This window comes from Scyliorhinus canicula, chromosome 9, assembly GCF_902713615.1.
Source record: "Scyliorhinus canicula chromosome 9, sScyCan1.1, whole genome shotgun sequence".
Lineage (NCBI taxonomy): Eukaryota > Metazoa > Chordata > Chondrichthyes > Carcharhiniformes > Scyliorhinidae > Scyliorhinus > Scyliorhinus canicula.
In genome coordinates this window covers 11,918,076-11,930,925 of record NC_052154.1, presented here as the reverse complement: position 1 = coordinate 11,930,925, position 12,850 = coordinate 11,918,076, and the positions used below count along the sequence as shown (strand labels likewise).

General features: G+C 48.6%; 1 protein-coding gene across 1 annotated transcript in view; it reads right to left on the bottom strand.

The window, feature by feature from the left end:
• Window positions 1-12,366, bottom strand: part of hprt1l (hypoxanthine phosphoribosyltransferase 1, like) — a 61,088-nt gene extending 48,722 nt beyond the window's left edge. Inside the window, exon 1 of the mRNA XM_038806243.1 lies at window positions 12,184-12,366. Within this exon, the coding sequence (XP_038662171.1) occupies window positions 12,184-12,306 (123 nt within the window). The 5' untranslated portion in view covers window positions 12,307-12,366. The remainder of the gene's footprint in view (window positions 1-12,183) is intronic.
• Window positions 12,367-12,850: the final 484 nt, after the last annotated feature.

Sequence of the window (12,850 nt, the reverse complement as noted above, 5' to 3'; positions counted from 1 at the left end):
ATCCACCCGAGAGTGATGTAACAAGACCTTGGTGGGGGGGTGGTGGAAAGAGAGAGAAACGGTGGATGGGAAGGGGATGAGGTCACAGACGATGCCACATCCAAACGAAAGTGGGTGAGGATGAGGTCCTCCCTGGTGATCCGGGCATGTCGGATCCTTCCTTGAAGAATTCCAGTAGATTTGCCAAGTATGATTTCCCCTTTATCAATCCATGCTGACTCTGTCCGATCCTGCCACTATTTTCCAAGTGCTCCGTTATAAAACCTTTGATAATGGATCCTGTCATTTTTCCCAGTACTGACGCCAGGCCGAGTGGTCTATGATTCCCTGTTTTCTCTCGAATTCCCTTTCCAAAATCGTGGAATTATATAATCTACCTTCCAAAATCATGTACAAAGGGGTGTTTTATTCTGCACTTTACCTGGAGGTTAACATGCTGTGTAGCTCACATTGGTTGTTCCTCTGGCAGGTCAGAAGTCATACTGGAAGTCTGCACGGACCTCCTCTGCAGTTGGCGATTAAGAAGTAACCTACCTTGGACTTTACCAACTACAGGGGCATAGCATTGCCCGATGGCACAGTTCAATTTGTCTCCTTTCCTGAAGATTGACATCTCTAAGGTGATGTGGAGCTTCATAAATAGGGCATGCACTGCAAGATCAGTAAGCTTATTTCTGGTTTCACTGCTTCACAGGTTTGTCAGAATCAGGAGCTTTGTTGTTTTTCATCTGGTCGGCAGCGCTTAGTCGAGTTTTGGATCATCACCATCCAGCTAAGTTATGATGGTGTGTTGAGGGAGATTCTCCAGCAGGTGTATGTCCACGGTGAGGTTCTGATTGAGAATTCTACAAAGTGTTTCCAGTGGAATTTGATACGGTTTGTGAATTGAGCAGAGTCACTGGGCTGGATTCTCCGTCGGCTGGATCCTTCATTTCATCGGAGGCGCACTCACGCCCGCAAATTTCTCCGATGGCATGGGGGTGCCCACAGTGAGAAACCCCATTGGCCGGCTGCCGGGACGGAGGATCCTGCTGTCATTGTGGGCGCGCTGCACCAGAAAATGGGTGTGGCGAGACAGAGAATCCCATCCGCTATCTTTGGATGTTGTAAATTGATCATGGATCCCAAAAGGGTGCTCATGCAGTCTCAAAGATCCGACTTCCCTCGTTTCCTCTTGCGAGTTTCGACCGCTGGGTGATCCCGCTGGATGTGGTTTTCCAGCCTGGTTTGGCGACTGTTGAGGCACCTTTTCTAACCACTTCCTGTCAGCAGAACCAATCCAGACGAGGGCTACTCAAACACAGCTACAAACCTGTCTGCATTGGAGAAGGGTGGTGTGTTTAATTGGCATCCACTGTCTGGGTGTCAGGTTGTGACCAGCAATCTGATTTCACAATCTAGCCGCCATTACCACTGACCATCATGGGCTTGAGGAAATTAGCTATCTGTCGAAGGTCCCGGGATGAGGTGTCTTTTCGAGCAGAAGGCCAGTTGCAAAGCAGGTCCCACAGTATCTTGGCTGGGTACTGCCTGGTTTCAATGATTGCATGAGTCTTCATAATTGAGGACAAGGCCTTCACAGCAAGGATCTCATCTGCCACTGAAGGACTTTATTCTGCTCAGCTTTATTGAATGGTGGCCCTTGCGTGCCATGTCACAGGGGTGGTGAAAGGTAGCTTGATGGGGTTTTGAATTCTATAGGGTCACCACCCTCTACTTCACCCCACCCTGAACATCCTGTCGCTAATGTCCCCAGCTGCCTACTGGTTAGAAAAGTAAAGCTTATTTTGCAGCTAGCCTCCATATCTGGAGGTTTTTCTGTCTTTCTGTTACCCATCGATATGTGGATAGCTACAGCTTTCCCCAACAATGCCCCATGTTCCTTGGTGTACAAACATAGAAAATAGGAGCAGGAGTAGGCCACTCGCCCTTCGAGCCTGCTCCACCGTTCGATCAGGGCATGGCTGATTGGGCTGTAACCTCCGACTTTATATTCTCACTTACCCCCTTTAACCTTTTACTCCCTTGCTGATCAGGAATCTATCTATCTCTGCTTTAAAAATATTCAGATTCTGCCTCCATTGCCTTTTGAGGAAGGGATTTCGAAAGACCCACAATCCTCGAGAAAATAATTTCGCCTCGTCTTAAATGGGCGACCCATGATTTTTAAACAGTGACCCCTAGGTTTAGATTCTCCCAAAAGAGGAAACATCCTCTCCATATAGAGCCTATCAAGGCCCCTTGGGGTCTTCTATGTTTAATCAAGTCACCTCTTACTCTTCTAAACGCCAACGGATACATAACTCGCCTATCCAACCTTTCCTTTAAGTCAATCCAATCCACCCATTATTCAATTCCCCTTGCAAAAAATAATAGCTTTGCTAATTATTTGCTGTACCTGCATACTAACCTTTTGCAATTCATGCACTAGGACAGCAGATCCATCTGCATTCCAGAGCTCTGCAAACTCGCACCCATTTTAGATAATATGCTTATTTTTATTCTTCCTGTAAAGACGTATAATTTCACATTTTCCCACATTATACTCTGTTTGCCAGATCTTTGCCCACTCACCTAACCTACTCATATCCTTTTGCATCCCCTCATGACCTCTTCACAACTTTCTTTCCTCCCGTACAGGCTCGGAGGGCCGAAGGGCCAAATTCGATGCTGGATTGTTCTTTGTTCTATCTGTGCGTCATCAGCAAATTTAGTGACCAAATCTTCGAACCCTTCATCCAGGTCATTTTGAGAAAAGGTTGAGGCCCGAGCACTGTGTCACACCACTTTTTACATCTTGCCAACGTGAAAATTACCAATTTATGCCGACTCAAGTTTCCTGATAGCGAGCTAATCTTTTATCCATGCCAATATGTTCCCCTTCCCCCCCCCCCCCCCCCCCCCCCACCACATGCCATAAACCTTAATGTTCCACAATAATTTTTGATGTGGTACCTTATCACAGTGTTTTTCAAAATTCTTTTTGAGCGACTCACGTTTACAAAATGGCCGACTATCACGACCCTCGCCACAGTCACAAAATATTCTCCATAATTGCTGTTAAAAAGTCATTGTTGGCACTTCTGTATTAATGAATGTAAATTTGTAAATTGAGCTGCTGTTTCATCGTAAACGACAGCTCCACCCTGACACATTGCTTAAGGGTGTGTAACTCAGGATTATTTGATTATTTTACTTCTTCACACCCATTTGTAGCATTTGGAAAATTGCGTACAAGCACTGGAAAGATTAACAGGGTCAATGTTGCACAGTTTAACAACGTCACGCTCACGCTTTAAAAACCTAAACCTCGGATCGGAAATTACACTCAAATCTTCAACTTCAGAAACAGGAGCCCTAAGTGTTGAACAAAACACTTAGGGGGCCTCACGGTGGTTAGCATCAATGCTTCACAGCTCCAAAGTCCCAGGTTCGATTCCCGGCTGGGTCACTGTCTGTGTGGAGTCTGCACGTCCTCCCCGTGTGCGCGTGGGTTTCCTCCGGGTGCTCCGGTTTCCTCCCACAGTCCAAAGATGTGCGGGTTAGGTGGATTGGCCATGCTAAATTGCCCGTAGTGTAAGGTTAATGGGGGGATTGTTGGGTTACGGGTATACGGGTTACGTGGGTTTAAGTAGGGTGATCATTGCTCGGCACAACATCGAGGGCCGAAGGGCCTGTTCTGTGCTGTACTGTTCTATGTTCTATGTTCTAAAAAACACAGTCAGACAGAAAGTCACTGGGCGCCAGTCAGTACCATTTCCAGACTGTGACAGACTGAAAACATGCTTAAAAAAAAAAGCAATGCTGGGTACAGCTCAGCTGACCAATATGCAAAACGTGCAGACACATTCCATTCCAAACACCTGCAGCATTTTACCGGCTCCCGTATACACGAGTGTAGTTTAGTCGCCAGCTGTCATCTTTGGAGAACAATTGAAGCCCCGATAAAGGTAGATGCAAAAGCCCTTGCTGTAGAGGACCCAATTCAGCTGGTGGAGTCCACGTAGCCACGTGGCAGAGACGGATGTTTGGGGATGAGTACATGGGAAGAGGGGGTCAATAGCGTCGGGGGCGTGATGAAAAAAAAGAAGCGTCCTTGAAGGACAAAAGCCCCGGTGTGAAAGGGCAGTTCGGAAGTGGAAGGAGTGCACATATAGGGGCTTGTAGGGCTGGAGGAGGCTGTACGTCCAGTTTAATGGAGAGAATTTTAAAAGACGCACGAGGTTTATTCGTGACACACTGAACTCAAGAAATAATACAGATCCTGATGCTGAACACAGTAGCAGAAAGTTTTACACGTCTCGGACTACAAACTGCCCAACTATATGGCCCAGAGAGGCAAGGAAGTCCACAGCACCGGCTTCTAAATCAGTCTTGCGTGGTCACACATTGTACTGCAGTGAGAATTTACCTGGAGATGAAACGGTAAACATGGTCAGGCGATATTTGGGGATCATTTTGGTGATCTTTTGAAGACCCATTGTGCACCATTGGGCGACCCATTCGCGGGTTGTGACCCTCACTTTGAAAATCGCTGCTTTATCAAATGCCTTCTGGAAGTCTAAGTGCACCTTTATCCATAGTTCCTGTTCCTTCTTCAAAGAACTCCAATAAATTGGTGAAACATAGTTTCCATTTTACAAAACACATTGATTTTACCAGATTAATTGAATTTATCAAAGTTTCCCGCATTCTGTCTCTCCCCCCCCCCTCCCCCCAACCTTTTTGAATAATTTTGCAGTTTCCTAATCTGATGAACCTTCCCTGAATCTAATAAATTTTGGAAAATTATAACTAATGTCACCTATTTCACTAGCCACTTATCTTAAGACCCCAGAATAAAATCCATCAGGACCCAGGGCTTTCCAATCCGTAGTTCCAACAAGTTGCCCAGTGCCACTCCGCTGGTGATTGTCATTCTCCTGAGTTTCTTCGTCCCTTCCAATACCAGCTGCGGGATTCTCTATTGGCGGGATCCTGAGCTTCACTGGCAGCACGCCCACGCCCGCGGGTTTCCCAACTGCACGGGATGGCCACAATGTGGGAAACCCCATTGGCCGGCTGCAGGAACGGAGAATTCCACGGCTGGCGGGGGCGCTCCACACCAGAAAATGGGTCTGGTTGGACGGAGAATCCCGTCCCTGATCCATTGCTATTTCTGGAATGTTACATGTATCCTCTATAATGAAGACTGATGCAAAATAACTGTTCAATTCATCGGTCATCTTATTTTCCATTATTAATTCCCCCGACTCACTTCCTGCAAGACCAAGGCTCACTTTAACTCTTTTGTAAATATTGATAGAAAGTCTTACTATCGGTCTTTATATTTCTCACTATTTTTTCTATCCCTAATTTTTTCAGTCAACCAGGTGGATCCTTGCTTTGGAATTTTTCTTTCTTATTGGAATGTACCTATTCTGAAGCATCCCCTTAAAGGCCCACCTGTGCACCTCTGTTAGTTGATTCTCGTGGTCAGGATTTTGCACTCTCACCCACACGGCCTGGGTTTGAATCCCAGTCAAGGAATAAGGACACCAAAAATCACTAGCCATCTGTCACTTGATGCTGAAATCAACACGCAGACAATCGCACAAACTTCAGCTGTCATGCCAAACTGAATAAGAGACTGTGAGACAAGACAAACAGGGTGTCCACTGAGCCTGTGTCCTCTGCGCAGTGTTCTACAGCAGTGAGACCTGGACAATATATGCTCAACAGGAGAAAACGTTGAGCATGGTCTATCTTTGCAGGCTCAGACATATATTTGGTATTTCTTGGCAGGTCAAGGTCAGCAGCTCTGAGGGCCTGGAACATGCTACTTCTACCAGCATAGACTCATTCAGCTAACAGTGCCTGCGCGGGCTCGACCGAGCTCATCAGATAGATAACGTCCGTATGCAGAATTACATTCAACAGCCACTCGCATATGACCCACTGGGCGTCCATACCTCCGCTACAAGCGAGATATGAAGATGGTGGATATTGGCACTGACAACTGGGCGGTAGTCATTGATGGCCGTGACCTCTGGTGGTTGAGTGTCGGGGGGGGCAACGACATTAGAAGAGGCCAGGTGAAACAGAAAACTCAGATGGTCGGGAAGAGGGCCCAGAGAAAACACGGGCCAGTAATTCATGCACCTTCTCAGCACACTGACTTCCTAGGAACTAGGGCAGAGACTGCAATGCCAGACTGGAACTCCTGAGCCACACCAAAAGGATGCACAACACAGTTGACCACTCTGGCACAAACCAAGGCAGAGAGCTGTCAAAGATATGTCCTAACAATGTGATGTGTCCTGGAATTTTGAGGCATTATCAGGAGACCTGAAGCAAGATTGAGGGATTTATTATGAAAATGAAATGAAAATCGCTTATTGTCACAAGTAGGCTTCAAATGTAGTTACTGTGAAATGGCCCTAGTCGCCACATTCCGGCGCCTGTTCTGGGAGGCTGGTACAGGTATTAGCCACAATTCTCGAAGGATAGGGGGGATGACAGATATTTGGTCAAAGGGCAGCACAGTAGCATTGTGGATAGCACAATTGCTTCACAGCTCCAGTGTCCCAGGTTCGATTCCGGCTTGGGTCACTGTCTGTGCAGAGTTTGCACATCCTCCCAGTGTGTGCGTGGGTTTCCTCCGGGTGCGCCGGTTTCCTCCCACAGTCCAAAGATGTGCAGGTTAGGTGGATTGGCCATGATAAATTGCCCTTAGTGTCCAAAATTGCCCTTAGTGTTGGGTGGGGTTACTGGGTTATGGGGATATGGGGATAGGGTGGAGGTGTTAACCTCGGATAGGGTTCTCTTTCCAAGAGCCGGTGCAGACTCGATGGGCCGAGTGGCCTCCTTCTGCACTGTAAATTCTATGAGATCAGCCATGATATATTTAAAAGGTAGAATGGGCTCAAGGAGATAAATGTTCTACGTCTGTTCTTATGTTTCATTGTTCACTCAGGTAGCTTACACTGAAGGTACTCTGGGACAAAAGATCCAGTTTTAATTCAGTAGTTGGGAAAATTGGCACTTTGAAGTGAGGGGAAAAAATCTCTCTGGAAGATAGGTCATGATCACCAACATCCTCATGGGGCTGGATTCTCCAATTTTGGGGCTATATACGGAGGATCCGTGGCGTTCTACGTGGGAAATAAAATCGGCGAGGCTCCAGCTCCGATCCTCCAGCCGGAGAGGGGCTAGCATCTGCGCCACATAAAACGCAGGGCCTTCCCGATATAAATGGTCAGAGAATTGCCGGGTTCGTGGCGGCGCATGCGCACGTCGACAACCTGGAGGGGTCACACTATACAACATGGCGCCGGTTGGGCTTGGACCCGACGTGCCAAATACGGCCCCCCTGGATACCCCCTCGCCATTCCCAGGTCACACCCCACCAGTTCCCCCAACCCTCGCTGAAGCCACCCCCTGCCCCTCCCGGCCAGCGGCATGGCTCCCGTCCGCAGGTGGCGGCGCTGGACACAGTCCACAGCGTACCCGACCTCAGAGGTCACACGTGCCCCGCGCGGTCGGGAACTCGGCCCATCGGGAACGGAGCATCGGTGGAGGGCCTTCAGGCAAGGTCCTGAGGAAGTCCCAACAGCGTGCGGCGTACTCCTCGATGGAGGGGGTAGAACATCCGAAAACTGGCGCACCCCCCAATTCGGTTCTAAAAAGGGCTTCTCTGCCGGATCGCCGATTACAAAATCGGCGTCGGCAAACGGAGAATCCCGCCCATGGTATCTGGATAGAGAGAGGGGTTTGGAGGAGGCCAGAACCCTAAAACTAATGCGTTGCCTTGATGTTATCCACCAGTGCTAACACCCCTCACTTTAATCAGCAGAATATATATCAAATAAAAACGAGAAAAAATAAAAATAAGACGTGATACATAGCAGAAGTGAATTACAATTCTAGGATCTCAATTTGTTTCTAGTGGACAACTGTTGTTTTTTTAAAATAGAACATTACATTCACAGTTCTATTCTCGGCTCGGATTGTATATTTATGAAAATAACAAAGGTGGAATATGCAGAGTGCTAAAATATCAGTTGACATTGATCTGTTCATAGCGAGTGGGAGGGGGAGGGGGGGGGGAGCAGGCCATTCTGCTGCTTGAGCCTGCTCCATCATTCAGGCCATCATGATCAATCTTCATTCTATTCTTCAGTCTTAGCTCCACAACGGCTAGCTCTAATTTTAAGATTATGACCACCGGTTCTACAATCCCCACCTCTACCTGCCCCATCAAATCCTTTTCATATTTCTAAACCGAATGTTGCTGAGAAACTGTCAATGATTACTGCATTGAAACCTGTCTTTCCAAGACTTGTATTTTTATTGAAACTTCCAAGTTTCTATAAATACGGTGGCACAATGGTTGGCACTGCTGCCTCACAGCGTCAGGGATCCAGGTTCAATTTCGACCTCAGGTGATTGTGTGGAGTTTGCACTTTTTCCCCATGTCTGGGTGCGTTTCCTCCCACAGTCCAAAATGTGCAGGTTAGCTGGATAGGCCATATCTTTTTATTAAAACAGTAAAAAATATACATAAATATATACACAAGGCCAAATAGTGCAAACACTAATTGTATTGGAGAAACAGGGTACCCTCCCCTCAGATGGGTACTCTGATTATTAAAACAGTTCACAACACATTTCTACAAAAAACAAATGGTACAAGCACTAAACTGCGCTGGAGTGACCAGATACCCTCACCTCTATACCAACAGGAGGGAAAAGAAGGGGGTTGGGTAGAAAGGGGAAAGGAGTGTGGTGGGGAAGAAGGCAATCGGGGTGTTGAACAAAGAACAAAGAAGAACAAAGTAAAATTACAGCCCAGGAACAGGCCATTCAGCCTTCCAAGCCTGCGCCGATCCAGATTCTCTATCTAAAACTGTCACCTATTTTCTAAGGATATGTATCCCTTTGCTCCCTGCCCATTCATGTATCTGTCTAGATACATGAAAATGAAAATCGCTTATTGTCACGAGTAGGCTTCAATGAAGTTACTGTGAAAAGCCCCTAGTCGCCACATTCCAGCGCCTGTCCGGGGAGGCTGGTACGGGTACATCTTAAATGACGCTATCGTGCCCGTCTCTACCACCTCTGCCGGCAATGCGTTTCAGGCACCCACCACCCTCTGCGTAAAGAACTTTCTACGCATATCTCCCTTAAACTTTTCCCCTCTCACCTTGAACTTGTGACCCCTAGTAATCGAGTCCCCAACTCTGAGAAAAAGCTTCTTGCTATCCACCCTGTCTATACCTCTCATGATTTTGTAGACCTCAATGAGGTCCCCCCTCAACCTCCGTCTTTCTAATGAAAATAATCCTAATCTACTCAACCTCTCTTCATAGCTAGCGCCCTCCGTACCATGCAACATCCTGGTGAACCTCCTCTGCACCTTCTCCAAAGCATCCACATCCTTTTGGTAATGTGGCGACCAGAACTGTATGCAGTATTTCAAATGTGGCCGAACCAAAGTCTTTTACGACTGTAACATGACCTGCCGACTCTTGTACTCAATACCCCTTCCGATGAAGGAAAGCATGCCGTATGCCTTCATGACCACTCTATCAACCTGCGCAGCCACCTTCAGGGTACAATGGACCTGGACACCCAGATCTCTCTGTACATCAATTTTCCCCAAGGCTTTTTCATTTACCGTATAGTTTGCTCTTGAATTAGATCTTCCAAAATGTATCACCTCGCATTTGCCAGGATTGAATTCCATCTGCAATTTCTCTGCCCAACTCTCCAATCTATCTATATTCCGTGTATTCTCTGACAGTCCTCCTCGCTATCTGCAACTCCACCAATCTTAGTGTCATCTGCAAACTTGCTCATCAGACCACCTATAGCTTCCTCCAGATCATTTATGTATATCACAAACAACAGTGGTCCAAGCATGGATCTCTGTGGAACACCAGTTCTCCATTTTGAGAAACTCCCTTCCACCACTACTCTCTGTCTCCTATTGCCCAGCCAGTTCTTTATCCATCTAGCTAGTACACCATGGACCCCATGAGACTTCACTTTCTCCATCAGCCTACAATGGGAAACTTTATCAAATGTCTTATGAAGTCCATGTATATGACATCTACAGCCCTTCCCTCATCAATCAACTTTGTCGCTTCCTCAAAGAATTCTATTACGTTGGTAAGACATGACCTTCCCTGCACAAAACCATGTTGCCTATCACTGATAAGCCCATTTTCTTCCAAATGGGAATAGATCCTATCCCTCAGTATCTTCTCCAGCAGCTTCCCTACCACTGACGTCAAGCTCACCGGTCTATAATTCCCTGGATTATCCCTGCTGCCCTTCTTAAACAAGGTTGTTGGTGGAGGGTGGAGGCAATAGGACACTGCCTGAACTATCTACAGAGGCAGTAAAAACAAAAGAACCTTCGATTATGATGTGCCAGATTCCCGGAGTCCCCCAGATGGGGTGAGGAGCGACACAGTGTCAGGCACGAGTGAGCCCTGCACCTCACTGCAAAGAGCCTCATGCGCACTCTCCTCTCCAGACACTGGACGGTTGACAGCCTTCGGACAGTCGCCCTCTGGGCCCAAATCGTTCATCACACCGAGTACCGCGGGTGACACGGGCCCACCAACCAACCCATGGCCTGCGTTGATCCCGCCACCGGGACATGGACAGGCGGGATCTCCTCAGGATCCTCCTGTGGTCCCAGGCCAGTGGGAGGTGTTGGTGCAGTGCTAAATTGCCCTTCGGTGTCCAAAGATCTGCTGTTCAACTGGATTGACCAGGCTAAATTGCCCCTTAGTGTCGAAAAGTTATGGGGGTGGGGCAGGGGCCTTGGTAGTGTGCTCTTTCAGAAAATCACTACAGATTTGATGGGCCGAATGGCCTCCATCTGCACTGTTGGGTTCATGATTCTATGATCACAGCGAAACAAAAGAGAAACAAAACCCACTGAGACCTCCCCCCATCTATACATACGGTAAAACTAAACTTCACCTCACACAGCTCAGGGAAAACCAAATACAAAGTGAGGGTCACAATGGACGCATCACCCTTGGGGTCTCTCAGAAGAAATAAAGATCAAGAACCATCAGAACTAATCGCTCAGATAACAAGACCTCTCAAGCAATCATTCGATGCCCTCCAAAGTGGGGAGCCAGCCCTCTATCCCACAAAGGGACATCACTCCTACCCCAGGGAGAAAGAAACAGTTCGGCAGCACCCGGTCCATCCCAAAATCATCACAGCCAAATCCTACTTCACCAGGCACACCCCACCCCACCAAATCCATGGGGGCAAGAGGATGCCAACCTTGGCGTCAGGCCTGGCCTAGCAGTGTCCCAAAGGAGTACAACCCCAGGGTCTTCCCCACAACTCCGATAAGTACACCCAATCCCAACCAGGACAAGGCACCTACATCGAAAGGAAGGATACAAACTCTGGCCCCAGCCAAGAGGAGCCCCCAGTCCAGAGGACAAACCAACTGTTAGGATACCCACACAGTGGGTGCCCTGGAGGGGAGAGCCAGTCACTCCTCCCCACCCACCCCCATTCACCCCACTAGGCCAGGACCAATGATTTTTAAATCTCCGAATCATTGGACAGCAAAGTAAAAGGATTTCCCCTAAACCCAACTCACTCAGGGCACAAGAGGCAATTTACCCAATATGGCCAACCTGCTGATGCAGGTGAAATTCAGAGCAACCCCAGGGGGGACAGTCAGCTGCTCAAACAGGTTGTCCCAGGATTTAGTGTTGGAATAACAACAACTGGAGCCAGGGGAGGGAAGCGGGACTTGGCATTGAAGTCACCAAACCGAGAATTGAACAATTCCAACAGATGACTCGCTCCGCAGCAGCGAGTTGGCTGCAGATTTGTGCTGGTGGTGAATCTGCCGCGGGATAAACCACTCCTGACAAATGTCAGGAATGTCGTTAATCCCCCCAAAAATAGGCCATTTAGCCAACGCAAAATATTTCAAACAAGCGCACCTCAAATAAACTTGCAAGCGCAACAAGGACGCCTGTGCATCAAAATACAAACAACTGCAGCTCACACACGGACGTGCGGTCAGCAGCAGAGATGGCGTTGCAAAGCAGCCGGTGCCTGTGGAGCACCCTCGGCAAATGGAACCATCAGGTCGGGCTGGGGGGAGCAATGCGCAATTTGGGGGGGGGGGGGGGGGGGGGGGTAAATGCTCACCAGCAATCCTGAAGCCATTGCAAAGGGTGTTGACTCGCCGCAGCTGCCGAGATTCTGAATGGCTGATGGATTGGAAAGAGCAGCGTCAGCTGGAGCCTGCCTTCCGCCGCCAGCCCCCAGCATTGCGATCAGCTGAGCGGCTTGCAGCGCCCTCACTGCGGCTGGCCAGGCGGGGATACCCACTGACGTCACTGCGGCCCGATGGTTACATCCAGCGCGCGCCGCCTGCTCGCCTGTCAATCACTGAGGCCCGCGTCACCCCGGCAACGCCGGCGGCCGCCGCCCTCCGCAGCATCACCACCTGTCAATCAGCAGCGGCGTCGCCTCGGCAACCGCATGTGTTCTCCCCCCCCCCCCCCCCATATTCACCAGTCAATCACTTTCAGCAAACCGCGCACAGCTGCGGAAGCTTTGCTCACGTTTTCTCCAACCTTTCATCTGCCCATCTTTGTGTTCACACATCAGAGAATCCCCACAGTGCAGAAGGAGGCCATTCGGTCCATCGACCCTCTGAAGCAGCACCCCTCCCCCCCTTAGATACATACAGGAGAAGGCCTCTTGCCCCTTCCAGCCTGCTCCCGCCATTCATCACGATCATAGCTGACAATCCAACTCAATAGCCTTGTCTTTACCCTATCTAACCTTTTGGACACTAAGGGACAATTTA